We start from the raw sequence: 27,477 nt of genomic DNA, 5'->3' as shown, positions 1-27,477 counted from the left end.
AGGGTGGGATATGTTCTCCACAGGGTGGGATACCTCTTCCAGGGGGTGGAACATCTCTTCCAGAGGGTGGGATACATTCTCCTGAGGATGGGATACCTTCTCCACAGGGTGGGACAGCTCCAGAGGGTGAGATACGTTCTCCAGAGGGTGGGACACCTCCACAGGGCGGAATACCTCCTCCAGAGGGTTAGATATGTTCTCCAGAGAGTGGGACACCTCCAGAGTGTGGAGCATCTCTTCCAGAGAGTGGAAGACCTTCTCCAGAGGCTGGGATGCATTCTTCCGAGGCTGGAACATCTTCTCCAGAGGGTGGGACATCTCCTCCAAAGGGTGGGATACATTCTCCTGAGGGTGAGACACCTTGTCCACAGGGTAAGATAGGTTCTCCTGAGGGTGGAACATCTCCTCCAGGGGGTGAGATATGTTCTCCAGAGAGTGGGACACCTTCTCCAGAGGCTGGGATGCATTCTCCTGAGGGTGGGACGCCTCCAGAGGGTGGGACACCTTGTCCAGAGGGTGGGACACCTTGTCCAGAGGGTGAGACATGTTCTCCAGAGGGTGGGATACGTTCTCCAGAGGGTGGGACACCTTGTCCAGAGGATGGGACACCTTCTCCAGAGGGTGGGATACCTCCAGAGGGTGGGATACGTTCTCCAGAGGGTGGGATACGTTCTCCAGAGGGTGGGACACCTTCTCCAGCAGGAGCCTGGTTGATGCTGGCTGTGCAGCTGGCACGGGTGCCTGGGTGGGCAGCTGCCTGCTGGGGGCTGCATCTCCTCCTGCTGCCCCCTCTGTGCTCTCCAGTGCCACAGAGAGCTGCCCTGAGGGCTCCAGCCCCATCCTGGGCTCAGGCTGCCCAGCTGGGGCCGGCAGCAGGAGCAGCTCTGTGCCTGTGGGCTGGGACAGTGCCAGCTTGGCCGCAGGGACAGCCATGCCCGCTGCCTGTGTGGCTCTGGGGTGTGCCCCCAGGGCAGGGACAGGGACAGGGCCTGGCTGGGCTGCAGTTAAACCCAGCTGCTGTCCCAGGGCTGCTGGAGGTGGCTGAGCTGAGCTGGGGCCGGCCACGGCCGATGGGGACACGCCGGTGCCCAGGGAGGCTGCAGCTCCTGCCGCTCCTGCCCCGCTGCTGGCTGCAGCTGGGCCTGAGCTGGGCAGGGGGGACGGCTCAGGAGCTGGGGCAGGAGGGCTGGCAGCCACCCCTGCAGGGCTGAGCACGGCCAGAGCCTCCCCAGAAATGGCTGCTCTGCTTTGGGTCTCTATGGGGTGCAGAGCTTGTTCTGTGGGGAGCAGAGCCTGCCCTGTGGGGAGCAGAGGCTGCTCTGTGGGGTGCAGAGCTTGCTGTGTGGGGAGCAGAGGCTGCTCTGTGGGGAAGGGAGCCTGCCCTGTGGGGAGCAGAACCTGCCCTGTGGGGAGCAGAGCTTGCTGTGTGGGGAATGGAGTCTGCTCTATGGGGACCAGACCCTGCTCTATGGGGACCAGACCCCGCTCTATGGGGATCAGACTCTGCCCTGTGGGGAAGGGAGCCTGCCCTGCTGCTGCTGTTGGGCTCTGGGTGGTTGTCAAGGGCTGAGGCACAGCAGGGATGGGTGTTGGAGCTGCCGTGGCAGGAGCAGGGAGTGCATTCCGGGCTGTGCTGCCCACTGTGGGTTCCCTGATGGGCACTGGGGCCGCAGTGACAGACACAGGGACTGCAGCCCGGTCTGTGCTGCCCACTGTGAGTTCCCTGTGCCCGTGCCCAGCTGGGAGCACTGAGGAGGCTGAGGACGTGCTGGGAGCTGCTGGAGAAGGCAGCAGCTCGGTGCCTGGCAGCATCTGAGGGGGGGGCTGCAGGGCTTTGGTGCTGGGGAGGGCCCTGGGAGGGGCTTTGGAGGGCAAACAGCCCGGGCAGGGGGCATGGCCTGGGCTGGGGGTGGGCACTGAGCCCCCCTGCCCTGCAGCCCCTGTGCAGCCCCCAGGCTCTGGGGAGCCCTGGGGTCCCTTTGCTGCCAGGAAAGCAGCTCCAGGGGAAGGTTGTGGCCTTTCAGTGGTGAAAAACCCTCTGGGGGAAGACTGGAGGCTCTGAGTGGGCACAGGGGAGGTGCCAGGCTCTGCTGCCAGGGAAAGCAGAGCAGTGCCCGTGGCCTGCTGGGGATGGGGAGCAGCAATCTGCATCTCCTGGGGCAGCCTGGGCAGGGGCTGCAGCGTGGGGCTCACCCTTGGCTCCAGGACATGGCCTGGGGCTGAGGGCACAGCTGGGGACAGGGGGGACAGGCTCGGGGCTGGGGGGACAGCTGGGGACAGGGCTGTGGGAACAGGAGTAGCTGGCACTGGCTCCGAACTGACTTCTGCCCTCCCTCCTTGCTGCCTGGGCACAGTGGGCAGGGCAGGCCCAGGTCCCACAGATTTCCCAGTGGTTTTCACTGGGGTGCCCTGGCTGCTCGCAGTTGTCCCCACGCTGGTGGCCAGGGGAGCCATTCTGAGGTCACCCTGAGGAGGGGACAGCCCCTGTGCCCCGTCCCTGGGCAGCAGGACAAACACAGGCCTGACCAGCACCAGGCTGGAGGGGCTCGGGTGGGAGTGTGCCAGGCCCAGCACTGAAGAGTTGGGTGCTGCCAGGGCCTGCTGGATGGAGAGCAGCCCCCCAAGGCTGGAACTGGGGAATCCTGGGGGCAGAGGGGAATCCTGCACGGGCTGCAGGCAGATCCTGCCCTCAGCGCTCTGCAGCACGAAGGACAGCAGTGGGGCCGAGGGCAGCAGGGCCAGGGGCTCCCCTCTGGCTGCACCAGGGGCTGCGCTGAAGTGGTGCCCCAGAGCCTGTGCCAGGGCTGCTGGCACCTCCCTGGGCACCTCTGGACCAGGCTGGGCTGGGGGGGAGCCGGGATGGCCTCGCTGGGCATGGGAGGAGGGCAGGGCAGGAGCTGCCAGCTCGGAGGGGACAAGGCTGGGAACTGCCTGGGGCCTGTGGCTGGGGGCTCCAGAGGGGCTGGGGACAGCGCTGGCTGCTGGGGACAGGGCTGGAGCTGTGGGGACAGTGCTGGCTGCTGGGGACAGGGCTGGAGCCTTGGGGACAGTGCTGGCTGCTGGGGACAGGGCTGGAGAATCAATTCTGGGGACAGGGCTGGCTGCTGGGGACAGGGCTGGAGAATCAATTCTGGGGACAGGGCTGGCTGCTGGGGACAGGGCTGGAGAAACAGCTTTAGGGACATGGCTGGCTGCTGGGGACAGGGCTGGGGAGCCAGCTTTGGGGACAGGGCTGGCTGCTGGGGACAGGGCTGGAGCTTTGGGGACAGGGCTGGCTGCTGGGGACATTTGAGGAGGATCAACTTTGGAGATAGGGCTGGCTGCTGGGGACACAGCTGGAAAATCAATTCTGGGAGCAGGGCTGGCTGCTGGGGACACTTGAGGAGAATCAGTTTTGGGGACAGGGCTGGCTGCTGGGGTCAGGGCTGGATAATCAATTTTTGGGACAGGGCTGGCTGCTGGGGTCAGGGCTGCAGAACCAGGTTTGCTCCTTCTCCCTGTGCTCACCTGCAGCATCCCAGCCAAGGCTCCGTGGGGCACTGGAGGGGCAGGAGCTCCCTGGAGCTGGGAGCCAGAGCCAGGAGGTGAGGGTGAGGTCCTCGGGGTGTGGAGGCCCGTGGGCTGCATCCCAGCAGCAGCAGAGGCAGCAGGAGGCTGGAGCCCTGCTGGGACAGGATCCCAGGGCGGGAGGTCACCGTTCCCCAAGGTGGGCATGGCTGCAGAGAGGGCAGGAGTTGCTGCTTTGGGAGTTGGAGAAGGTTTGGGTGTGGAGATCCACAGCTGGGTTAATGAGGATGAGCTCGGAGGAGGCTGTGGGGTCCCAGGCGAGGGAGGTTTCCCAGGTTTCTCTGTCACTGCCCAGGGAGCAGCATCTCCTCGGAGTGCCATTTCCTGGGAGCTCCTGCTGCTCTCTGGAAGCTGCTCGGTGCAGTTGAGAGGCAAAGAGAGGGGCTGCTGTCCATCGCTGGTGCCAGCTTGGGATGGAGATGGAAGGGATCCCTCAGGAGCTGGGGCTTCCATCCACAATGAAGAAGGGAGGGTGTGAGGAGCAGGCAGCTGGGCTGGGTGTTCTGAGCCGTCTGTGACAGCCGAGCTTGAGTTCCTGCCTGCGCTGCCCGTGGTTTCCTGCTGCAGAGGGGAGAGCTGGCTGCTTCTGGAGTAGTCTGAGCCCAGCTGCCCTGGGGCTGGCTGGGCTGGGCTGGCAGAAGTTGTGGTTCCAGTATCTGAGCTCTGAGAGCTCCTCAGGCCAGCAGGTGCCACCCCTGCTGTGGGGTTGGGTTGGGATGGAGGGTTGGTGGCCATGGGCCCTTTCTCTGTGGGCAGTATTTCCATGGGCAGCATCCCTGTGGGCCCTTTCTCTGTGGGCAGCTCTCCGATGGGCAGCACTCCCGTGGGCAGCACTCCTGTGGGCCCTTTCTCTGTGGGCACCATTTCCAAGGGCAGCACTCCTGTGGGCAGTGTTCCCATGGGCAGCACTCCTACGGGCATCATTCCTGTAGGCAGCACTCCCATGGGCCCTTTCCCTGTGGGCAGCATCTCTGTGGGCAGCATTTCCACGGGCAGCATTCCTGTGTTCCCTTTCCCCGTGGGCCCTTTCCCTGTGGGCACCATTCCTGTGGGCACCATTCCCGTGGGCCCTTTTCCTGTGGGCAGCATGCCTATGGGCAGCATTCCTGTGGGCCCTTTCCTCGTGTTCCCTTCCCCCACGTTCCCTTTCCCCGTGGGCAGCGTTCCTGTGGGCAGCACTCCCATGTTCCCTTTCCCCATGGGCACCATTTCCATAGGCACCATTCCCGTGGGCCCTTCCCCCGTGTTCCCCTTCCCCGTGGGCAGCGTTCCCTCCCCTGCCCTTGCCAGGGCGATCCCAGCTCCTGGGGGAAATGCAGACGCTGCCATTTCTGTCCTTGGCGGGTGAAAATCGAGCGCTGGGCTCAGAGGAGAAGCTTTAGGGCTCGGCAGCTCGCTGTGCTCCACGGCAGCAGGGGAAGGGAGAGCCGTGAGCTGGGGAGAGTCCTGTGTGTCAAAGGGCTGGGGCAGCCCTGAGCTGGCACTGGGATGGCTGGGGCCAGCCCCAGGAGCAGCTCCTGCTTCTCCCTGCGGGGCTGTGGGGGGCTGTGACCTCTGTGTGGAGCTCCAGAAGCTTCCAGGAGATGAGAGTCCATGCTGGGCTTTGGGGGCTGCTGCGCGCAGCAGCTCAGCCCCTGCCAGGCTCCCGGGCAGCGGGGCTGTCCTGTTTGCAGCTTTCCCTGGCTGGGACACGGGCTCAGGGCTTGTTCCAGGGCTGGGAGCAGCTCCTGGGCTCTGGGACGTGCCCCCAGCCCAGTCCCCCTCAGTGATGGGCTCAGGGCTGGGCTGGGCTGCTCCAGCAGCGCTCAGGGCCAGCGCCCCACTGCCAGCACGGCCACTCCTGGAGGCACCTGGGGACACAGGACAGCCCTTGGGATCGGCTGGAGTCAGCCCTGAGCGGCTCCAGCAGCTCCTCAGCACAGCTGAACTGGGCAGGCACTGCCAGTCCCATCCCAGTGCCAGTCCTAGTCCCAGTTCCATTGCCATTCTTGGTCCCATTCCCATTCCCAGTCCCAGTCCCATTTTCATTCCCATTCCCAATCCCATTCCCAATTCCATTCAAATTTCCAGCCCCAATCCCATTCCCATTCCTGCTCCCATTCCCAGTCCCATATTCCCATTCCCAAACCCAGTTCCATTCCTATTTCCATTGCCAGCCCCATTCCCAATCCCATTCAAATTTCCAGCCCCAATCCCATTCCCATTCCCAGTCCCATTGCTATTCCCGTTCCCAATCCCAGTTCCATTCCCATTCCCAGCTGTAGCACCCTCCTCCTCTGCTGCTGCCATTCAGCACCACCTGAAGCACCCAAGGCTTGAAGCAGCCAGAGAGGAGCCCTTGATTTCCAGAGAGGACCCCCTAAGGCTGGCCCAGGACAGGCAGGAGAGCAGCGAGAGCAGAGGCAGAAAAGCAGCAAAGCAGCAAGAGCACAGCCAGAGAGGCAGAAAAGCAGCAAAGCAGCAGTTCTGGAGAGCAGAACAAAGCCCAGCACTCACCAGACAGTTCCAGCAGTGCAGCTGCCAGCAGGACCAAGAGGGGGAATTTTTCCTGCATGCCCTGAGCCATGCCAGTGAGGAATGTCCCAGCTGGCAGCAGCTCCCTGGGCTCGCTGCTGCCTCCCAGCAGTGGGCAGGTGCTGCTCTGCAGGGCAGCAGAGGGCTGGGTCACTTTATAAGAGCTTAGGCCACACACCAACCAATAACCTGGTCCAGGAAAAAAAAACCCTGCACCAATTGGAATCAATGGGTTTGAACAAAAGAACAGAGCTGGGCAGGTTTGCATCCAAAAGGTGGCAAATGGGACTGTGAACAGCAGAGCAGCCCTGGGGGAGGATGTGGAGGGGTTTGGGTGCAGCCAGAGCAGGGAACAGAGCTGGGAGTGCCCCTGCCAGGCTCAGGGTCTGGGGGTGCCAACTTTGGAGAAAAGCAGGCTCAGGAGAGACCTCCTGGCTCTCTGCAGCTCCCCAGGAGGACATGGAGGGGAGGTGCTGAGTTCAAGCTGGGTATTAAGAGGCATTTTTTAGCCAAAAAGGGGGTAAAACACTGCAAGGGTTCCCTGGAGAGGGGATTTTGTACAATGACCTGAACACACTCTGACTTCTGCTCAGCCCTGGAGCGCTCAGGCAGCTGCACTGGGTGAAGCTGTGGGTCCTTTTTAACTGAACTATTCTAGAATTCCGATTTTTTTTTTTTTGCCAGTTTGTGGCAATAAAAACATCCACAGGGATCAGGCTGGATCCCAGGGAGGAACAGAAACCACAGTGAAACCAGCACAGAACTCAAACCCTCCTGAGAGCCCAGGAAGAGCCCAGAGGCTTCCTGGGCACAATCACAGTTATATCCCTTTTTTTTTTAGCCATAAAGCCCCCACATAACTGTAAACACTCCCTGCAGGCAGCAAGCAGCCCCCAGCAGGAATCAGTGCCGGGCACACAAACCTGCAGCCAGGCTGAGAGAGGATCCTGACACTGCCCTGCCTGTGTGAGGGCACCGAACACCTGAGCAGGGGCAGATAAGGGCCCTAATGACAGCTGGGAACAACAGTACTCCCCATCATTCAACAACACTCTCCATTATTCAACAATATTCCCCTTATTTAACAATATTCTCCATTATTTAACAACATTCTCCATTAGTCACCAATATTCTCCATTATTCAACAGTATTCACCATTATTCAACAACATTCTCCATTAGTTAACAATATTCTCTATTATTCAACAATATTTCCCATTATTTAACAACATTCTCCATTATTCAACAATATTCTCCATTACTCAGCAATATTCCCCATTATTTAACAATATTCTTCATTATTGAACAATATTCCCAATTATTCAGCACTATTCTCCATTATTGAACAATATTCTCATTATTTTGCAATATTCTCCATTATTCAACAACATTTACCATTATTTAACAATATTCTCGTTATTGAACAATATTTTCCCCACTGTCCAGGCTGTGCCAGGGGTCCAGCAGGAGCTCCCTGACCCCAGTGCCAGCCCAGTGTTTCTCACAAGGGGAAGCTGATCCAGCTGCTCTCTCTCTCTCTCTGGAAAAAGCTGCTGGATAATTTGGGGGGACAAAGTTCCCCCCACAACTGACACCCCCAGGTGCCAAGGAGAGGACCCAAAGAGCCATTTTATACTCAAACTGGGCTGGCCTGTGCTTATTCTGCACAGAAATGTCATAAATTCTTCTGTTTTCTGTGTTCAAAACAAACAAACAAAAAAAGCTACGCTGTGTTAATGGCCATTTATTAAATTTATGCCAATTATTAAAGCAAAGGCAGCCTAATGCAAGGGGATATTTTGGTTGGTAGCTGAGATAATAAATTAACACCACCACTCCAAAAAGCCGCTGAAAAGCTGATGTGCTTTGAATTAATTTTATTAAAGCAAAGAAAACTCAGGAGCAGTGAATGGAGGGCACTGGGGAGGGCTCTGAGGAGCTCAGCTGCTCTGCACGTATTTCATGGAGGAGTTCAGGATGGCCAGGCCATTGAGCTTCCTCAGCTGGTGCATGTGCCTGCAGAGACAACAGGGGGACAGCTGCTGACTAAAAATCAAAGTTTGAAACTCTCACTGCTCTGCCCAAGCTTGCAGGGGTGCTTAATGCTAGAAATAGTTCAATATGTTCAATATAAAATAGTCAACATTTTATATATTATATAAAATATAATTTATATATTTTATGTATTTATATAATTTATTCAATATAAGACAGAGTTTCTTAATAATAGTAATAGTAATAGTAATAATAATAGTAATAATAATAATAACACATTATTAATTTAATGTTGACACATTAACATCCGAATTAATGCAGATACTCTTAATAAAGTTTCTAGGTTATTATTGCCCTCAGAATGGCACATAAATGACATTCTTCAAACAGGTTAATTTCAGATTAACAAAACTAAGAAAAGAAAGAGTTTCCCTTCTATCTCTGCTGTTTCAGACAAATCTCAGTGCTGATATTTTCTCTGCTGCTCATTTGGGATCTGCAGACTTGTAACAGCTCTATAGATCCCAAATGAGCAGCATTTCTTCCAGCACAGGTCAATGAATTCCCTGAGAGATGTGGGGACAGAACTGGCACGTCAGGAGCCCTAAAGGGATTTGGGGACAGACCACCGGGAGGGATTCTGGCTGGAGGAAGGAAATAGAATGCAGTCATTATAAAAAATAACCCAACAACTCTTGATTTGGCTTACCCTGGTTGCTTTCTCAGGGATAACAGAATAGGGAAATGAAAAACATAACGGAATAACAGAAAAGGGAAATAAAACAAGGGGGCTCTGGGGCTTACCTCGGCTCAGCCACGCAGAGCCTGCCCAGGGCGATGGCCGAGTTCTGCTGCACGGAGCTCCTGGCAGCGTCACCCCCAGCGTGCCTGAGCAGCAGCTGCACCACCCCAGAGCCCAGCAGGGACGAGGCAGCCCCGGGCAGCAGCAGGCACTGGCTGAGGCAGAAAGCTGCATTGCCCACAGTCAGCTCATCCGCGGAGTGCAGCAGCCCCAGCAGCACCTGGAACCCTGAAAGGGGAGAAATCTGGGTTAGACACAGCCCCAGCTGCACCTGGAACCCTGAAAGGGGAGAAATCAGGGTCAGACACAGCCCCAGCTGCACCTGGAACCCTGAAAGGGGAGAAATCTGGGTCAGACACAGCCCCAGCTGCACCTGGAACCCTGAAAGGGAGAAATCTGGGTTAGACACAGCCCCAGCTGCACCTGGAACCCTGAAAGGGGAGAAATCTGGGTTAGACACAGCCCCAGCTGCACCTGGAACCCTGAAAGGGGAGAAATCTGGGTTAGACACAGCCCCAGCTGCACCTGGAACCCTGAAAGGGGGAAATCTGGGTTAGACACAGCCCCAGCTGCACCTGGAACCCTGAAAGGGGAGAAATCTCAGTCAGACACAGCCAGAGCTGCACCTGGAACCCTGAAAGGGGGAAATCTCAGTCAGACACAGGCAAAGCTGCACCTGGAACCCTGAAAGGGGGAAATCTGGGTTAGACACAGCCAGAGCTGCACCTGGAACCCTGAAAGGGGGAAATCTCAGTCAGACACAGGCAAAGCTGCACCTGGAACCCTGCAGGAGGGGAAATCTGGGTTAGACACAACCAGAGTTCTCCAGTTGTTCCCTGCTGGCTGCAGGGACTGACTCTGGTGCTGTTTGCCTGGAAAAGCTGGGGAATGAGGGCATTTCCTGGCAATTTCATCAGCCAGGAGCTGCCTCATCTCCACTTTCCAGAGATCTCTCTCACAGAGAGCTGAAGGTGCCACATCACAGAACCACAGAACCACAGAATAATGAGGTTGGAAGAGACCTCTAAGATCATCAAGTCCAAGCCATGCCCTAGCACCTCAACCACAGCACCAAGTGCCGTGTCCAGTGTTTGTTAAACACATCCAGAGATGGTGATTCCACCACCTCCCTGGGAAGAGCATCCCAGTACTTTATTATTAACTGCCCTAAAGCTGAGATGCTGTTGTGGAGAGAGCAGCTGGAAAAGGGAACATACAAAAAGCTTCCTGTGCATCCAGAGCTACCACAGCTCACCTAGGAACTGCCCCTAAGGATGGCAGAGTTTTGGCTCCGACACCTGAGAGCAGCAGCAACATCTCAACCAGAATCCTGAGATTCAGGGTCACTGAACATGGGCTGGATAGACCCAGCCGCGAGAGGGAGAAACAGCCCCAAGCCCTGGAAATCAGGGGTTATTTTAATGGGATAATCAGGGGTTATATTAATAGGAAATCACAAGTTTCACTTACTTTTATCCCCCTTCAGCAGCTCTTCCTGAGCTCTCCTGCTGCTCTTGGTGCAGACAGAAAGGGTCTTTATGGCATAGCTGGATGTGAGCTGTCCCCCAGCCTGAGGGGGCAAATGCAGTGAGAAAATTAAAGAAGAATTAGAATTAAGAATTTTTAAAAATTTAAGGAGAAAGGAAAAAATAAATGAAAAAAATTAAAGAAAAAAATTAAAGAATAATTAGAATTAAGAACTAAAAAAATTTAAGAACAATTAAAGAAAAAATTAAAGTAAAAATTAAACAAAAACATCAAAGAAGAATTAGAATTAAGAATTTTTAAAAAATGAATATGAAGCCTGGGAGCACTGTGACAATGGCCAAGGATGCAGACACAGCCTCCAGAAAAAGGAGGATAAGGCCAGGGGGAGGTAGATTTGCTCAGGGGACACTGCAGGCAGGAATAAAGGAAGTTGGATTTACTTTCAAGAATTTGAGCATTTTCTTCACCACTCCTGCTCTCACCACCTCCTGCACCGCTGAGGGAGACGCAGGCAGGACACGGCTCAGCACTCCTGTGGCTCTCTGAACCACGGGGAAAGAGAAGCAAAACCAAACTGTTACTGCTCCAGGCAGCTTAATTGGTTTGTTCCTGCATGGTAAAACTGAAATAATTAAAGTGCTGGAAGGAGAAATTCACAGGAATTAAGGAAATCCCAGGGTTGCGGGATCTAACAAAGAACAGCTTTAGGATGTGGCTTTTTTAGACACTGAGCACAGCAGAGCTTCAGCACAGGCAGAGCGGAACCCAAACTGAGTGCTCATTCAATAGAAAATAAAAATACAAACTCCTGGCAGAGAGCAGAGGCACGGAGAGAGGTAAAACAGCTCAGAAGGGACTGAGAACCCCCATCTGCCCCTGCTGCAGGAGCTGCTCTCACCCCATCCCAGCTGCAATTCCCACACCAGAGCTGCAAAGGGAACTCTGAACACCCAAACTGCTCTGCCTGCTTTGCTTCTCCACTCACTTTTAACGGTTCCACACTGAAGTGCTTTCTAAGAACTTCTATTAAGCAAATTTCAAGGGAGCCTTGAAAACCTCTTGCATCAAACCATATAAAAATGAATATATAAGTGGTCTATTATTTCTTCATTGCTATTGGGAGTGTTCTAGGATTCAAAGCCTCCTGCACAGGGCAGAAGTTGGCTCTGAGGAGCTCAGGAGAGCCCCAAACCCAGCTTTTGTGGGTGACTTACTGTGACAATCCTTCCGTCCTGGTGGCTGAGCAGAGCCAGGCACCTGCCACTGATGGGCACAGCAAAGTCCTGGGAAACACAGGGGAAAATCAGGGGGAAAATGGGGAAAACTCAGGGGAAACACAGGGGAAAATCAGGGGGAAAATGGGGAAAACTCAGGGAAAATACAGGGGAAAATCAGGAGGAAATGGGGAAAACTCAGGGGAAACTCAAGGGAAAATCAGGAGGAAATGGGGAAAACTCAGGGGAAACACAGGGGAAAATCAAGGAAAATGGGGAAAACTCAGGGGAAAATCAGGGGAAAAATGGGGAAAACTCAGGGGAAAATCGGGAAAAATGGGGAAAACTCAGGGGAAAATGGGGAAACAACACAGGGAAAACTCAGGGGAAACAACACAGGGAAAACTCAGGGAAAAATACACAGGGAAAACGCATGGAAAGATAATCTGTGCACTTCAGACTGTTTTTTCCTCATGGCTGTTTATATATTGGAGGTGGTGGCAGAAGAGAAAATCCCTTTTTCACTTCTCAGCCTACTTAAATTATCACCCACCCTTAAAAACAACCTGCAACACTGTAATTTCTTTATTTGTTTTTAATTCCCAGGTGTTGCTTACCTGGATGGTGCCATTGGATTCCAGCAGCAGGTTCATCATCAGCCCCAGCAGTGCAAACACGCAGTGCTGGTACCCAGGGCTGGCATCGGGGCACCCAGCCTGGCACAGAGCAGCAAAATCAGTAAACTGTCTGAGCTGAACAATTTTAAACTAGAATTTTAAACTTTCTGTCCTGAAGAATTTTAAACAAGAATTTGAAACTTTCTGTGCAGAAGAACTTTAAACTTTCAGTGCTGAAGAATTTAAAACTAGAATTTTAAACCTTCTGTGCTGAAGAATTTGAAACTTTCTATGCTGAAGAATTTTAAACAAGAATTTTAAAGTAGAATTTTAAACTTTCTATGCTGAAGAATTTTAAACTAGAATTCCAAACTTTGTGCGCTGAAGAATTTTAAACTAGAGGTTTAAGCTTTGTGTGCTGAAGAATTTGAAACTCTCTGTGCTGTAGAACTTTAAACTAGAATTTCAAACTCTCTGTGCTGAAGAATTTTAATTTAGAATTTGAAACTCTCTGTGTTGGAGAGCACAGGGCCACAAGTAAATCCTTCATCTGACCTGAGGCTGTAGACAAAGCTCCCAGCAGGACGGGACCATGTGAAGGGGCACAGCTGAGGGGGGCAGCTCTGAGACCCCCCCAAATCCCATTTAGAGGGCTGGGAGGGGAGCAGACAGACAGACAGACAGACAGACAGACAGGGGAGGGCTGGGGACTTCCCTTACCAGCAGCTCCAGGCCGGCCTGCCAGCACTCCCTGCTCTGAGCCAGCTGTGCCCGCAGCCCAACATCTGCACAGAGCCTGCCCAGCGCGGCCAGGGCACGGGCCAGGGCTGCCCAGGGCACCTGCCTGGCACTCACCTGCCTGGCACTCACCTGCCTGGCACACACCTGTGAACACAGCAAGGCAAGGGAAATCAGCACAAACCAGCAAACAGCACATCTGGGTGTGTGCGCCACCCCCCTGGCACTCCAGGGCTGCCCAGGGCACCTGCCTGGCACACACCTGCCTGGCACACACCTGTGAACACAGCAATTCAGGAATCACAGCGATTACAGGAAAATCAACAACAACAACAAATCAATCAACAAACCAGCAGACAGCACATCTGGGTGTGCCACCCCCGTGGCACTCCAGGAGCTTTCTGGTCCACCCCAGCTGGCCAAAGTTTGGGGATCTCCCTCATTTTCACTTTATCTTCAAGGCAGAATGAGCCCCAAAAAGCACTGTGTGTGTGCCACCTCTCTGGTCATGGGGAATGGCACTCCAGGAGTTCTCTGCTCAACCCCAGGTGCCCAAAGTTTGCAGATTTCCCTCATTTTCACTTTGTCTTCAAGGCAAAATAAACACAAACCACCAGCAAAGAGCACTGGGTGTGTGTGTGCCACCCCTGAGGCACTCCAGGCGCTCTCTGGTAAACCCCAGCTTCCCAAAGTTTGCAGATTCTCCTCATTTTCACTTTATCTTCAAGGCAGAATCAGCCCCAAACATCACATCTGGGTGTGCCACCCCCCTGGCACTCCAGGTGCTCCCTGATAAACCCCAGCTGCCCAAGGTGTCACAGTCATATTTTCTGGAAAATTCCCTTTGCCCAGGATACACGAAAATAAACTGGAAATCCAAAACCAGATCTTCCCTACCAGCAGCTGTGTGAATAAAGGTGAAACAGCCGTGGAGAACGTGGCCCGACACTGGGCTTGGAACCTGTTGGGGGATAAAAAAACCAAAGTTTTAGTCACAAATCACAGCTAAAAGCAAGAGAAGAGCAATGGAAACCTCACAGCAGAGGTGGCCAACAGGCTGTCCCTGGCTCATTTCACACAGCTCACAGCACAGCTTCAGAGAAATGAATGAGGAATTGAAATAAATTACCTTTCCTCCCCACTTAAGTCAGACAGGATGTTCATGGCACTCTCAGCCCTTGCATCAGTGCACTTGACAAATGCCATCAAAATCTGCAGCCATCTGGTGTTAGTATAAAAAAATAACCAAAAATTGGTGTCAGCCTTGGTTTAATCATTAAAGATCAAAATTCTGTTTTTTAGGTTGTTGGTATTTGGAGCCACAGTTAAATCTGCGTTCTTTGAGCACCCTCTGAGATGTGGCTCATTCCTTTCACCTTCCTCCCCAGGAAAATGGAGAATAACCATCCATTATTAGTCCAAAGCAGTAAATGGACATTTCCCAGGGGGAGGAAGCAGCAGGACAAGGGACAAAGGCAATGGGGTTTCCTCCCCACCCACTGAGCCACGGCAACACTAAATAACCCCAATTATTAAATGAGGAGAGATTCTCAGCTGCAACCCAGGAGATTTTACAGGCACAGGGTGAGCTCTGCCTGAGTGCCACAGGGGTTTGGAGGAGGGGACTCCAAATTACAGGAATTCATTTAAAATCCTTTATTTCAGCCATCAGAACTTCCTGCAGCTCCACCCCACACATCCAACTCCCGCTTCTGCCATTCCTGGCCTCAAAGGGCAGAAGCCTCAGTGCCACTGTGTCCCCTCAGGAATTCACAGAATGACCAGAATTCACAGAATGACCTGGTTGGGAGAGACCTCAAAGAGCATCAAGTCCAACCCAGCCCCAACAAAACTTCAACTCAACTCTGGCACCCAGAGCCACATCCAGGCTTTGTTAAACACATCGGGGATGGTGACTCCACCACTCCCAGTTCCTGGGCATTCCCCAGATTCCCTGAAATTCACAGAAGTCACAGAATTCAGAGAATTCACAAAATGACCAGGTTGGAAGAGACCTCCAAGACCATCAAGTCCAACCCATGCCTAGCACCTCAGCTAAACCCTGGCACCCAGTGCCACATCCAGGCTTTGTTAAACACACCCAGGGATGGTGACTCCACCACCTCCCTGGGCAGAACATTCCAGAATTTATCACCTTTCTGTAAAAACCTTTTCCTTGCTATCCAGCCTGTATTTCCCTTGGCACAGCTCGAGGCTGTGTGCTCTGGCTCTGTCAGTGCCTGCAGACAGAGCCCAGCTTTGAGGGGCTGCAGAGCGCTGAGGGCACCCCGAGTCCCCCTTCCCCTGAGCCCTGCCGGGACCTTTCCCTGCTGTCTCACCTGCTCAGGTCCTGCCTGCCCAGCAGCCTGCGGCCGCCCTCGTGCTCAGAGCAGAGGGAGATCAGGGCCAGGGTCTCCCTCTGGATCTGGGCAGTGCCACGGGAGAGCAGCTCTGGCAGCTGGGCACCCACCTCGGCCTGGGCCAGCAGCACACGCTGGTTCTCCTCTGGAAAGGAACAGAAAATCTCTTCAATGTCACTCATTGGCTTCCTCATTTCATTTATTTTTTTTTTTTTTTCAGCATGAATATTTTATTTAAACAGCTGAACCCCCCAAGTCAACACAATATTCTGCATTTCCCCTTTACTGTTGCAGACGTCTTTTCATGTAAAATCCTTCCCTTAGGATTTTTTCTTCCTGAGAAGCTGAGAGGCCTCAGGGACAAAATGTAAGCAATGATTGTCTGCTGCTGTGGAATGCAACAGGTAGATTTTTGATTAGCCCATCTCAGATGTTTATAATTAATGGCCAATCAAGGCCCAGCTGTCTCCGAGACAGCTGCCTTCTGTTATCATTCTTTCTTTTCTATTCTTAGCTTAGCTAAGCTTCTGAGAACCTTTTCTTCTATTCTTTTAGTATAGTTTTAATGTAATATATATCATTAAATAATAAATCAAGCCTTCTGAAACATGGAGTCAGATCTACGTCCTTCCCTCATCCTAAGCCCCCTGTGACCACAGTCACACTTTACCACCCACCCCAGCCCATTTCTCACCCTAAAAACAGAGGCAGGTACCTGCCCAAGCTCTATTGATTGATAATTCTAAATAAATTCAGCTTTCTCTCCTGTAAAACTCTGCTTTTTGCAGGTGTAACTGCTTAAAACAGAGAAAATTGTGCAAGGGGTATTATATCTCAGGAGCAGCAAAAATCACAGGGGATTTACTTCCCACCCCTTGTGTGGATTGGAAATGTTCATAGTGGAAATTCCATCCCGCACCCAACACCTCCTCTGACCTGCAAAATTTGGGTTCCAACCGCTCCTGGATGGATGCAGGTGCTGTGGGAGGGGGGTGGCCATGCCCAGCCCCAGCCCAGAAATGCCAAATGAATCTCTCATTAATTAACAGGGATCGGGGGATGCCAGGGCTTTACCATTGCCAGCACAGGCAGCTTGCCACAGGAGCAGAAGGGAAACGCAGAGCTCCTCCTCAGCAGGGCTTTTGCTCTCTGCACAGAAGGCCCTGGATGAGAAAAGTCAGCTTTGAACAGAGCAAAGGGTGGCTCAAACCATGTGGAATATCCAGGGAATGGGAATTTGGATGTGCTGCACCCCTCAGGTCTGTCTGCAGCCACCACCCAAAATACGGATGGACTAAAAAACCCAAAATATGGAACCTAAAAAGGGCCAGGGGATCCTGGTGCCCAGGCCCAGCTCCAGGGGCTGCAGCCAGAGCCTTCAGCTGCTCTTTCCCACTCAGATTTTCCTACAGAGCTGCTCTCAGCACCAGGGATAGGATAACTGCCCAGACAAACAGACACAAACAGCAAGCCAGGGATTCTCCTCCTGCATCTGAGGCAGCCCTGTCTGTGCCACGGTCAGGCACAAGTGCCTCCATTCACCCACTGAAATCTGGCATTCCACCCTCCTCTGATCAGTCCATCTGCATCCCAAGGGCTGATTCTGTCTCTTGAAAACAATATTGCATTTCCCCGGGCTGGAGCAGCCCTGGGAGAGCTCTCACCCTCTGACAGCCTCGCTGCTCAGGATACTGAAGCCATTGTTTGTCCTGAAGAACGTCTGCCCAGAGCCTGCAAGAGCACACACAAGCTCAGCTGGGCCACAGCCAGGCAGGCTCCTGCTCTTCCTGGGCAGTGCTAAAAGAAAAGGTCACTGCAGCAGCAGCAGCTCTGGGGAAAAACATCTTGGGGAATGGGGGAAAATTCAGCAGGGAGTGAAGGAGGAGTGGTTCTGAAGCTGGAAATTGCTCTGGTTCATGCCTGGTGCTGTTGGGGTCAAGTGAAAGAATTATTATATTATATTATATTATATTATATTATATTATATTATATTATATTATATTATATTATATTGGGAGGCTGAAACAAAATTGGCTTTGTAACTCAATGGGCTTTAACAGAGAATTACAAATATCTACAAATTACAAATATTACAAATGAAAAATATTACAAATGCTTATGAATTACAAATATTTATACACAAATGAGACCCCAGTCCCCAAGGACTCTCATCAGCTCAGCTACAGCATCAGTCTGATGCTAAAAAATGCTGTGAACACCTACTGGCCACACTGAAATACCCACTGTGCCAGTTTTGTGTTTGAAATGCAGGAACAGTTACTGGGATCCTTTAAAACGTGCTGCCCTGCTCTCCTCGGCCTGGGTTACGCCTCCCAGAATTAACGATTAACAAAATGAACATTTTTCAGCAAACTCACGGGCGGTGACAGCTCCTGCCAGCAGGCTGATGGCCCCTGTGTAGTAGGGCAGGTCGTGGCCAGGGCTGGTGATCCTCTGCAGCAGCTCCTGGATGGACAGAGCAGCCACACTGCCAGCCTGGAGCTCCCTCTGTGCCCTCTGCTCCTCCCTCAGCCTCTGCTCCTCCAGCCTGGCCTCCTCCACGCACTCTGCCAGCGTCATACCATATCATATCTCATTCCATAATATTATATTCTATTACATTCTATCGTATGATAAATTAAATATTATATCATTACATACAATACGTATTTCTATATAGAAATATATAATATAATATAATATAATATAATATAATATAATATAATATAATATAATATAATATAATATAATACAATATAAATACATTACATTTTAATGTAATGTAATATAATGTTATATTATATTATATATTTATATATAAATATATGTAGTATATATAATTATATATTATATAATACATAATATGATATAATGTTATATTATATTACATTACATTACATTACATTACATTACATTACATTACATTACCTTATATTACATTACGTTACATTACATTATATTATATTATGTTATGTTACGTTACATTACGTTACGTTACGTTACATTACATTACATTACAATGATGTACTAAAACTACACTAAAGAAAAAGAAAGGAGACATCAGAAAGCCAGGCAGGAATTATAATAAAAACCCATGACTGACCAGAGAGTCTGACACACCTGGGCTGGGATTTGTCATTAATTAAAAACAATTCAAATGTTTTGTAAACAATTCTCCAAATCCCATTTCAGAGGAGCAAAACAGGGAGAAGCTGAAGCTTCCCAGGAGAAGAAATCCTGGCCAAGGGATTTTTCATAAAATATCACAGTGGCAGGAGGTCACAGGGAAACCAAGTGTGCAGGGAAATCCTGCTCCCTCTTCAGCAGAAAACAATGGTGAAATGAATATTTCTCACCTTTAAAGAGGTTTTCCTTCTGGGGATCAATCTGCAGCATCTTCTCATAGCACTGCCTGCACTGCAGGGAGAAAAAAGTGTTCTCAGTTCCAGCTGGAAACAGGAATGAATGATTTCCCAGTCACATCCCAAAGGAATCAGTGATATCAATGATTTCCCAGTCACATCCCAAAGGAATCAGTGATATCAATGATTTCCCAGTCACATCCCAAAGGAATCAGTGATATCAATGATTTCCCAGTCACATCCCAAAGGGCCACAGTCCTTAATAAATGTGGCAAATAAAATTTATGGGGACACAGACGTCAAAACTCAAAAAAGTCAGATATTCTCAGTCCCTACATCTGCCTGCTGTTGCAAACTCAGAGGGAATTTTCCAGTAAATCCCAAGGAGCAAAAAATCAGAGTTCCAGTAGAAAACAGAAACTGAGGCATGAAACTTTCCCTCTCCCTTTCCCCCAAATCAGAGCAAACCATGACCCCAAAATTCCCCCAGCTTACCTCAGAGAAGTGCTGCAGGGCCAGGTGAGCCTTCCCCATGAGGAAATAGGCTTTAAGGCAGTTCTTATTGCACTGGAGTAAACCAGAAATCATTACGAGTTGTCTTTTGAACATTTCAGACTTTCAGTATTTTATTCCAGCATTCTGATTAATTATTATTTATTAATTATTAAGATTATGATTATTAGTAGAGCTGCCCAAAGCAAAGATTAGGGTGTTTGTACCATTTATTAGTGGTGGCTAATGTTTTAATGCTGAATTAATGCCCCCAGGGACCCAAAAATACAGACTTGAGGTGAGGGTGGAAAGCAGGGTTTCCAAACTGTGAATATTTTCCTGTTCATTTGAGTAAAAAATATGGATTTCTGTAAATAATGCTGATTTTAGGGGTCTTTTCCACTTGGCAATTGTGGAATTACCTTTAATGCCCACTCACAGTCACTGATGGCTTTCTCATACTCATGGAGCTTCAGGTAGGCCTGAAAGAAATAAAAAAAAGTCCAGGCAGAAGAACTGGAATCCTTCAAACAATTTCTGCTCGCTGTTGCACAAACACTGGCTGATTAAAAAGAATAAAACGAGGCTGCTAATTGGCCTGGCCATTGATTTGCAGGGTAATTTCCATTCTTAACTTGTCTGCTATCTCCCTGGATGTTCTAATTTAGAATCAATTGAATGGAATTCTAAATTACACACAAACACACAGAGTGTGCAAGGCAAACAGAGACTGCAAGGCAAATATTTCACTCTGCAGTTATAGAAGGGATTCCTGGAAAAGCACTATTGTATATAATATAATATAATATAATATAATATAATATAATATAATATAATATAATATAATACAATATATACTATATATAATATGTAATAGCTAATATATTACATATAATATATAATACATAATATACAATATATAATAATATATAATACATAATACATAATATATAATGTATAATATATAATATGTAATATATAATATAAAATATATAATATATAATATATAATATATAAATATATAATATATAGTATATAGTATATAGTATATAGTATATAACATATATTATACATTATATTATATTACATTATATATTATATATTATATATTATATATTATATATTATATATTATATATTATATATTATATATTATATATTATATATAGTATAATGGTAATATATACAGCTATTATATAGAATATAAATAATATTTATTTTATTTTATTTTTTTATAATAATAAAAATTCAGAGTATTTGAATCAAACTGGGAATTGAGATGATCTTCCCCACCTGCTGTGCAGGAGCAGGGGTTCACCACCTCCAAGGGGTGTAACAGAACAATGTTTTGGGTTTTTACCCTGGCACAGCCCCACAAAACCCAGCCACAAGTGGCTCCTGCCCTGGCACTGACCTGGGCCCTGTTAGTGTAGAGCTCCTGCTTGTCCCTCAGCTTCTCCAGCCCCTCTGAGTACCTCTGGATGGCCAGGGCAAAGTCTCCTGCCCTGAAGGCTTCGTTGCCCTGCTCCTTCAGGGCTGAGAGCAGCACAGTGCATTGAGAACAGCAACAATGTCCACCAATATCTCATTTATTTCATCCCCCAGTGGGACTGAGCAGGCAGAGCCAGGCTCTCCTGCTGGGACAGCCCCAGGGTTCCAGCCCAGCCATTATTTCCAGTATTTCCAATATTTCCATTATTTCCATTATTTCCATTATTTCCAATATTTCCATTATTTCCAGTATTTCCAATATTTCCATTATTTCCATTATTTCCCTGCAACCATTCCCCTTCCAGAGGAAACCTGAGCGTTCCCCTCCCTCCATCTCTAACCAGCACCATCACCAGGAGATCGTGCCCCGGGGTTCCAGCCCAGCCATTATTTCCATTATTTCCATTATTTCCATTATTTCCATGATTATTTCCATTCTTTCCATTATTCCCCTACAACCATTCCCCTTCCAGAGGGAGAACTGAGCGCTCCCCTCCCTCCATCCCAAACCACCTCCACCACCTGATAGCGTGCAGAGCACCAGGAGCAGCAGCTCTGAGGAGCCCTGAGCCTGTCCCAGGGCTCAGACAAGCCCAGCCGTGCCTCCCCCAGCCCCTGGCAGGCATTTCTGGGGCTGCTCTCAGCAGTCACCGTTTGCCAGCTTCTCATTCCTCCTCCTCCTCTGGGCTCGTTCCTTGGCATCCTTCTCCAAAGCTGCCAGGAAGCCATCTTCCAAACAGCAGGGTTGGTGACATTTTAGAGGGGGAAAAAAAAGAGCAAGCTTCATTAAAACAGCGTAAAAACAATAATTCCCAGGGTGCTTGTGAGTAATTTCTTAATAAAAGCCAACACCAAGGGGCCGTTCCAGCAATTAAAGTGGAAGTGGCTGACGAGCTGTCACAGACGAGGATGATGCCAGCCCTGAGGAGCTGAGCACCTGCCTTGCTCCTCTCCAGGCCAAACAAACAGGCTTGTTCCGAAATTCACAATAAAAAGTGTAAAGAGATGAGGAGCCAGAAGAGAACAAGGCTCCCACCTGTGGAAAACACAGCCACGGTGCTGAGACCTTGAGTGTGCCCCTGGAGCTGACTGAATTTTGGCTACAGACGCAAGAAAAGGGCTGGAATCAGCTCTTGCATGAGCTCCATCCCTGCTAAAACTGGTTTTAGAGCTTGGTTTTATTTAGAGAGGAGCAGTGTCCTACCTGCATCTGCTGCCTGCACCCTCGGCGTGCCCTGGAAGAACAGAAACAGGAATTAAATGGTTTGGGAAAAACCACAAATGGCTTGGGAAAGCCAGAAATTGTTTGGGAAAAGCCAGATATGGTTTGGGAAAAGCCACAGCAGCACAGGGACACTTGGCTGGGCTGCACAGAGCCACAGCAGCATCAGGAATGTCTGTGTGCACCTGAAATCCCCAGCCTGACACACAGCAGGAGCACCAATTTGATATTTAATCAAAAAATGGTAAAGATTCGATAAATTCTGGCATTTCTGGGAAGTTCCCATCTGTGTGTTCAACCTGGACTGAGCCCAGCTTTAATTTCAGAGGGAAAAGCCCTTACAGAAGGGTTGATGAGCGTTCTGTTCACCGTGGTCCTGCACTCCTCCTCCTCCTCCTCCTCCTCCTCCTCCTCCCTGCCGGCCCCTTGCTCTCGGAGCCTTTTCTCTGTCTCAGCGATGGCTTTTTCCTGCTCTGCCGAGTCCGGGGACTTCAGCCCTTGCAGCAAATTGGCTAAAAAATCACAGAAAAACCCCAAATAAAATATAGATACACACAGGACTTCAAACGTGGAAGGACCAGGAGTTCAGGTGGCTTTGAAGGCAGTGCTGAGCAGGATGACTTCTACCATAAACCCAAAGAATCCCTGAGTGGTTTGGGGTGGAAAAGACCCCAAAACCCACCCAGTCCCATGGGCAGGGACCTCTCCCATAGACCGGGACGCTCCAGCGTGGCCTTGGGCACTCTGAATAAACAAAAACTTTCCCCGGGCGGATTTTGTGTCACTTTCAGGATCCACCTGCAGTTTCTGCAAACATTAATGAAATCCACAGAAGCCAGCGGCTCTCAGCATCCCGAATAAAGGCGGGAGCCGCTCCGAGCCTCCGGCAAACACCGAACAAACCGAACCGACCGGGGCACAGCGGGATTTGCCCCTTTCCCACCGATGTTCTGCCTTCCTTGGCCCCGCTCCTCCCCTTCCCTGGCTGTCCCCGCGCTGTCCCCGCGATGTCCCCGCTTTGTCCCCGCGCCCCTCCGGTCACTCACTGACATCGTCCACGCGGCGCAGGAAGCGCTGGAAATCCGCCTCGGTGTCCTTGTCACGCAGCATGGCCGGGGGACACCGGGGGGACAGAGAGGGGACAGAGAGGGGACAGAGAGGGGACGCAGAAGGGACACAGACGGGACAAGAGGGGTGACCGAGGGGACACAGAGAGGACACAATGAGACACAGATGGGACACAGAGAGGACACCGAGGAGACACCGAGGGGACACAGAAGGGACACAGAGGGGACACAAACAGGACACCGGAGGACACCGAGGGGCAGCGGGAGCCGCCGGGGCCGGGCTCGAACCCGCGGCGCCGTTGCCAGGGGAACGCGCCCGACGCGGCGCCTGCGGGTGGGCGTGGCGATGCAAACGAGGGGCGGGGTTATGCAAATAAGAACGCCGGCGTTATTCAAATTAACGGGCGTGGTTATGTAAATGAGGCGGTGATTTGGCGGGAAAGCGGCGGGTCCCGGCCGCATCCCGGGGTCATCCCGGCTGGGAAGGGGCTCCGGCAGCACCGAGCGCTCCCCGGGCCCCGTGCCCGCCTTGTGCCCAGCCCAGAGCTCTGGTGCCCCGTCCGGGCCATCCCGGGCACCTCACACCCCCCCCGGGCAGCCCCTGCCCATGGTTCAACCTTTCCATGGAGGAATTCCTGCCCATGCCCAGCCTGAAGCTCGTCCCGATTTTTATGCCAGACTCGGGTTATTTCCCTGTTGCGATGTCCCTGAAAGGCTTCCCGGCTCTCTGCGAGGTGGCGGCGATGGAAGGAATCGGCCACGGCAGGGAGCCCGAGCACCGCGGAGCTGCGATGCCCGGGATGGCCATTCCCGGTAAAACCTGCCCGGGATGGTCATTCCCGGTACGTTCCCGACACAGGTTTATCCCGAGATGGCCATTCCCTGCACCCGCTCATCCCGGGATGGCCATTCCCGGTACACAGCAATCCCGGGATGGCACATTCCGCACAGGGACAGGGACAGCTCAACCTAAGGCTGCTGCGGCTCCGGGAGCCGCCAGCCCAGCCGCATCCACTGCCCCGTTCCCCCATCCATCCTCAGAAGCCGGAGACGGAATCCTGAGTGCCAGAGAGGTGCTGAGCTCCGCAGGCAGCCAGAGACCCCCATCCCTTCCACCCCCTGGCTGTAGGAACAGCCGGGATATCCCTTTTCCTTGTAGGAACACCAAGGATACCCCTTTTCCTTGTAGGAACAGCCAGGATACCCTTTTTCTTTGTAGGAACAGCCACGACATCCCTTTTCCCTGTAGGAACAGCCACGACATCCCTTTTCCCTGTAGGAACAGCCACGACATCCCTTTTCCCTGTAGGAACAGCCAGCATACCCCTTTCCCCTGTAGGAACAGCCACCATATCCCTTTTCCCTGTAGGAACAGCCACCATATCCCTTTTCCCTGTAGGAACAGCCAGCATATCCCTTTTCCTTGTAGGAACAGCCAGCATATCCCTTTTCCCTGTAGGAACAGCCAGCATATCCCTTTTCCCCCTCATGCCCCAAACCAAACAGTTCCTGTCCCTCCCCTCACTGCCATCAGCTCTGCCCACACCACCCTCCACCCTCCAAAAAAAGATTTTTCCCCTCTAATGAAGCTGTTTCCAGCCCAGTGTCCAGTTAAAAACACCCACGAGGCCATAGCTGGGGCAGTAGGATGCTAGGGAATTTGGGGTTTGTTACCCCACAAAACCTGGGGAACAAAGCCACACAGAGCAGTGAATGTGGACAGGGAGAGGCACCTTTAGCCTCTGAATACTTCAAAAAGCCCTTAAAATGATGCTCTGAAGCTCATGCACGATATTCAGATACTGCTATCTGATAAAAGGCCAGATAATGGTGATTTCTAGAAGGGATGAGAGAAAGAGCACAAAAATCTCCCTCCAGCCCCCAGCCCCACTCAGACTTACCCCAAATTCAGCCCAGGGGAAAAGGAGCCACACTCAGCCAAGGTGACACTGCCAGCCAGGTGCCATGGCCTTAACAGAGGGAGAGACGAGGGAAAATTACAATTAAATGGAAATTAAAAGATCTGAGGGTTGAGAAAACGGCTGAAGAAACACAAAGATCTAAAATAAAGGATCTGTCAGTGGTTTTGCCACTGAGAAAATCCCTTTGCACTTCTCCGGGAGAAGAGGGAGGAACCCCAGAGCTCCTCCAGGCCCAAAGGGGGCAGCGGGAGCCAGGAAAGGCAGGGAGGGCACAGCTCCCACAGGGACCGGGGGATTGAGGGGCTCTGAACCCAGAAAGGGAAACCCCAAATCCCCAGGGGCAACCCCAAGCCCCCCTCCAACCCCAACCAGGGAATTGGTGCTTCCCCACTTGGAAGAATTGGTGGTTTTTACATCAAATGGTTGGGGACTTAAAAAGCTCCTTTTCAGCTGAATGGGAACTTCTGTGTGAGAATCAACTCTGGTTTGCCCAAATTGATGAAGGTGAGACAACCCTCCCCTCCCCAAAACCCCCAGAGTAAAAAAATTAAAGTTGGGCATTTGGGCAATTTTTATCTAGGATTTAGAAAAAAAACCAATCAAGACTTTAAAATTAATTAATTGAATGAATGAATTACATTCAAACCTCTTTAAGTTCAGGCACCCAATTCAGGCTGGGCAGAGGTCACCTCTCACATCCAACACTCAATCACCCTTTCCACAGCCAGGCAACACAAAAGTGCCTTTTTGGGGGGAAAATCTTCCCAGTAGCTGTGAAACTGCATTTCTGTGTTTGCTATCTCCAGGAAAGATGTAAATAAATGTGGAGGCACAAAGAAATAAACTTGCAAGTGGTTTTGGTGCCACTGTGGTGGGAAGAGGAGCAGGACCAAAGAAGGGCAGACTGCAGGCATCAGTTTTTTTTTTTTTTTTTGTAGTTTTTATTTGAACACAGTATTCTGACAGAATGCAAAGTCAAAATCCTCAGTTAGTATCAGTATTTACACCAGTGAGAATGGGGATAAAGGTGGAGTCGATGTTTCACTCGGTAAAAAGATTTTTTGTTTTTTTCTTTTTTTAACAAGATAGAAGGCCCCCAAAAGTAGGGAATGCTGGGGAAGGATGGCCATGGAGGGGCTGAGAACAACTATCAAAACAGCCTGGTGGTGAAGGACGTGGGGTTTGAAGGCTCCATAGAAAAGTGTGAAAAGAAAACGCCACTCGGGAAGCTGACGGGCGGGATGCACTATTGTCACCTGTACGAATGGTGCAGCACGAGAGAGATGGGACAGCTCCTGTGACACTGGGGACAGCCAGGGGGCAGGGCCACCTACCCTGGGATGGAGACATGGAGCAGCCACGGCAGTGCCACCAACCCTGGGATGGACATTTGGAACCACAGCAGTGCCACCAACCCAGGGATGGAAATATGGAACCATAGCAGTGTCACCAACCCTGGGATGGAGACATGCAGCTGCCACGGCAGTGCCACCAACGCTGGGATGGACATTTGGAACCACAGCAGTGCCACCAACCCCAGGGATGAAAATATGGAACCACAGCAGTGCCACCAACCCAGGGATGGACACACAGAGCCACAGCAGTGCCACCAACCCCAGGGAAGGAAACATGGAACCACAACACTGCCACCAACCCCAGGGATGGACACACAGAGCCACAGCAGTGCCACCAACCCCAGGGATGGACACACAGAGCCACAGCAGTGCCACCAACCCCAGGGATGGACACACAGAGCCACAGCAGTGCCACCAACCCCAGAGCAGCCGTGTCAGTGGCGAGGGGTCACTGAAGGAGCTGCTCCCTCCTGAGTTCGCTCCATCCACCCCAAACCAGAGCTTTGGGATGGAGGGGACATTAAAGCCCAGCCAGTGCCACCCCCAGGCTGTCACTGGGTGTTGGGGTGGGCTCTGAGCTGTCCCCTTTTGGGACAAACACCAGCCCAGGTGGGGCAGGTCCCCCCGTGCCCACCTGGCAGGGGCTGCTGGAGGTCCCTGGGCAGGTTTGGGGTGTGGTTCCTACCAAAGCTGCTCAGCTCTGGGGGTTACAGCACACACAGGTGACAAAGCAGCCAGAACTGGGCACAAAAAGGGACAAACCCACGGGGATGGAGGCACTGCTGCTGCCCAGCTGGGTTATGGACTCGTTTCTTTGGGGAAAAGAAAGGAATCCTGGGGGTCAGGGACACTGCTGTGGGGTGTCACCGGGCTGGCCTTGGGGACGAGGCTCCATCCTGCCCAAAATCTGCCAGGACGGGCGGGGCAGCCTCAGCTGCACCCCCTGAGCCCTCCCTGGGGTCCCAGGAGCTGAGCAAAACAAAACCAAAAACCCCACAGTGAGCACAGGACAGAGCACTGATCCTCACAGCTGGAATGGATCCTCACAGCTGGAATGGACAGAGCACTGCCCCCCACAGCTGGAATGGACAGAGCACTGATCCTCACAGCTGGAATGGACACAGCACTGCCCCCCACATCTGGAATGGACAGAGCACTGATCCTCACAGCTGGAATGGATCCTCACAGCTGGAATGGACACAGCACTGCTCCCCACAGCTGGAATGGACAGAGCACTGCCCCCCACATCTGGAATGCTGGATGCACTGGAACA

The 27,477-nt window shown here is 51.4% G+C and overlaps 1 protein-coding gene across 1 annotated transcript; it reads right to left on the bottom strand.

The window, feature by feature from the left end:
• Positions 1 to 8,020: 8,020 nt before the first annotated feature.
• On the bottom strand, positions 8,021 to 22,970 carry TTC12 (tetratricopeptide repeat domain 12). Its single transcript, XM_059488482.1, has 20 exons — positions 22,907 to 22,970; positions 22,160 to 22,372; positions 21,290 to 21,367; positions 20,562 to 20,683; positions 19,571 to 19,630; positions 19,152 to 19,223; positions 18,651 to 18,711; positions 17,673 to 17,861; positions 16,959 to 17,025; positions 16,369 to 16,457; positions 15,274 to 15,439; positions 14,064 to 14,156; positions 13,832 to 13,895; positions 12,917 to 13,051; positions 12,197 to 12,295; positions 11,580 to 11,648; positions 10,806 to 10,907; positions 10,348 to 10,447; positions 8,880 to 9,105; positions 8,021 to 8,096 (listed from the first exon to the last, which is right to left on the bottom strand). The coding sequence occupies exons 1-20, from the start codon at positions 22,968 to 22,970 to the stop codon at positions 8,021 to 8,023; spliced, it is 2,145 nt and encodes a 714-aa protein (XP_059344465.1).
• Between the last annotated feature and the right edge of the window lie 4,507 nt (positions 22,971 to 27,477).

Source organism: Ammospiza nelsoni, chromosome 24 (genome assembly GCF_027579445.1).
Source record: "Ammospiza nelsoni isolate bAmmNel1 chromosome 24, bAmmNel1.pri, whole genome shotgun sequence".
NCBI lineage: Eukaryota > Metazoa > Chordata > Aves > Passeriformes > Passerellidae > Ammospiza > Ammospiza nelsoni.
This window is presented reverse-complemented; position numbering and strand designations above follow the sequence as displayed.

Bases quoted from the DNA above. Each gene is read 5' to 3' on its own strand.
- TTC12 (XM_059488482.1), bottom strand. From the start codon at position 22,970: ATGCTGCGTGACAAGGACACCGAGGCGGATTTCCAGCGCTTCCTGCGC. The intron at 20,684-21,289 runs GTGACTGCTGAG...TGCTGCTCTCAG, and splicing joins GAATGAGAAGCTGGCAAACG to CCCTGAAGGAGCAGGGCAAC. The intron at 16,458-16,958 runs GTGAGAGCTCTC...TTTCTCATCCAG, and splicing joins AGCAGCGAGGCTGTCAGAGG to GGCCTTCTGTGCAGAGAGCA.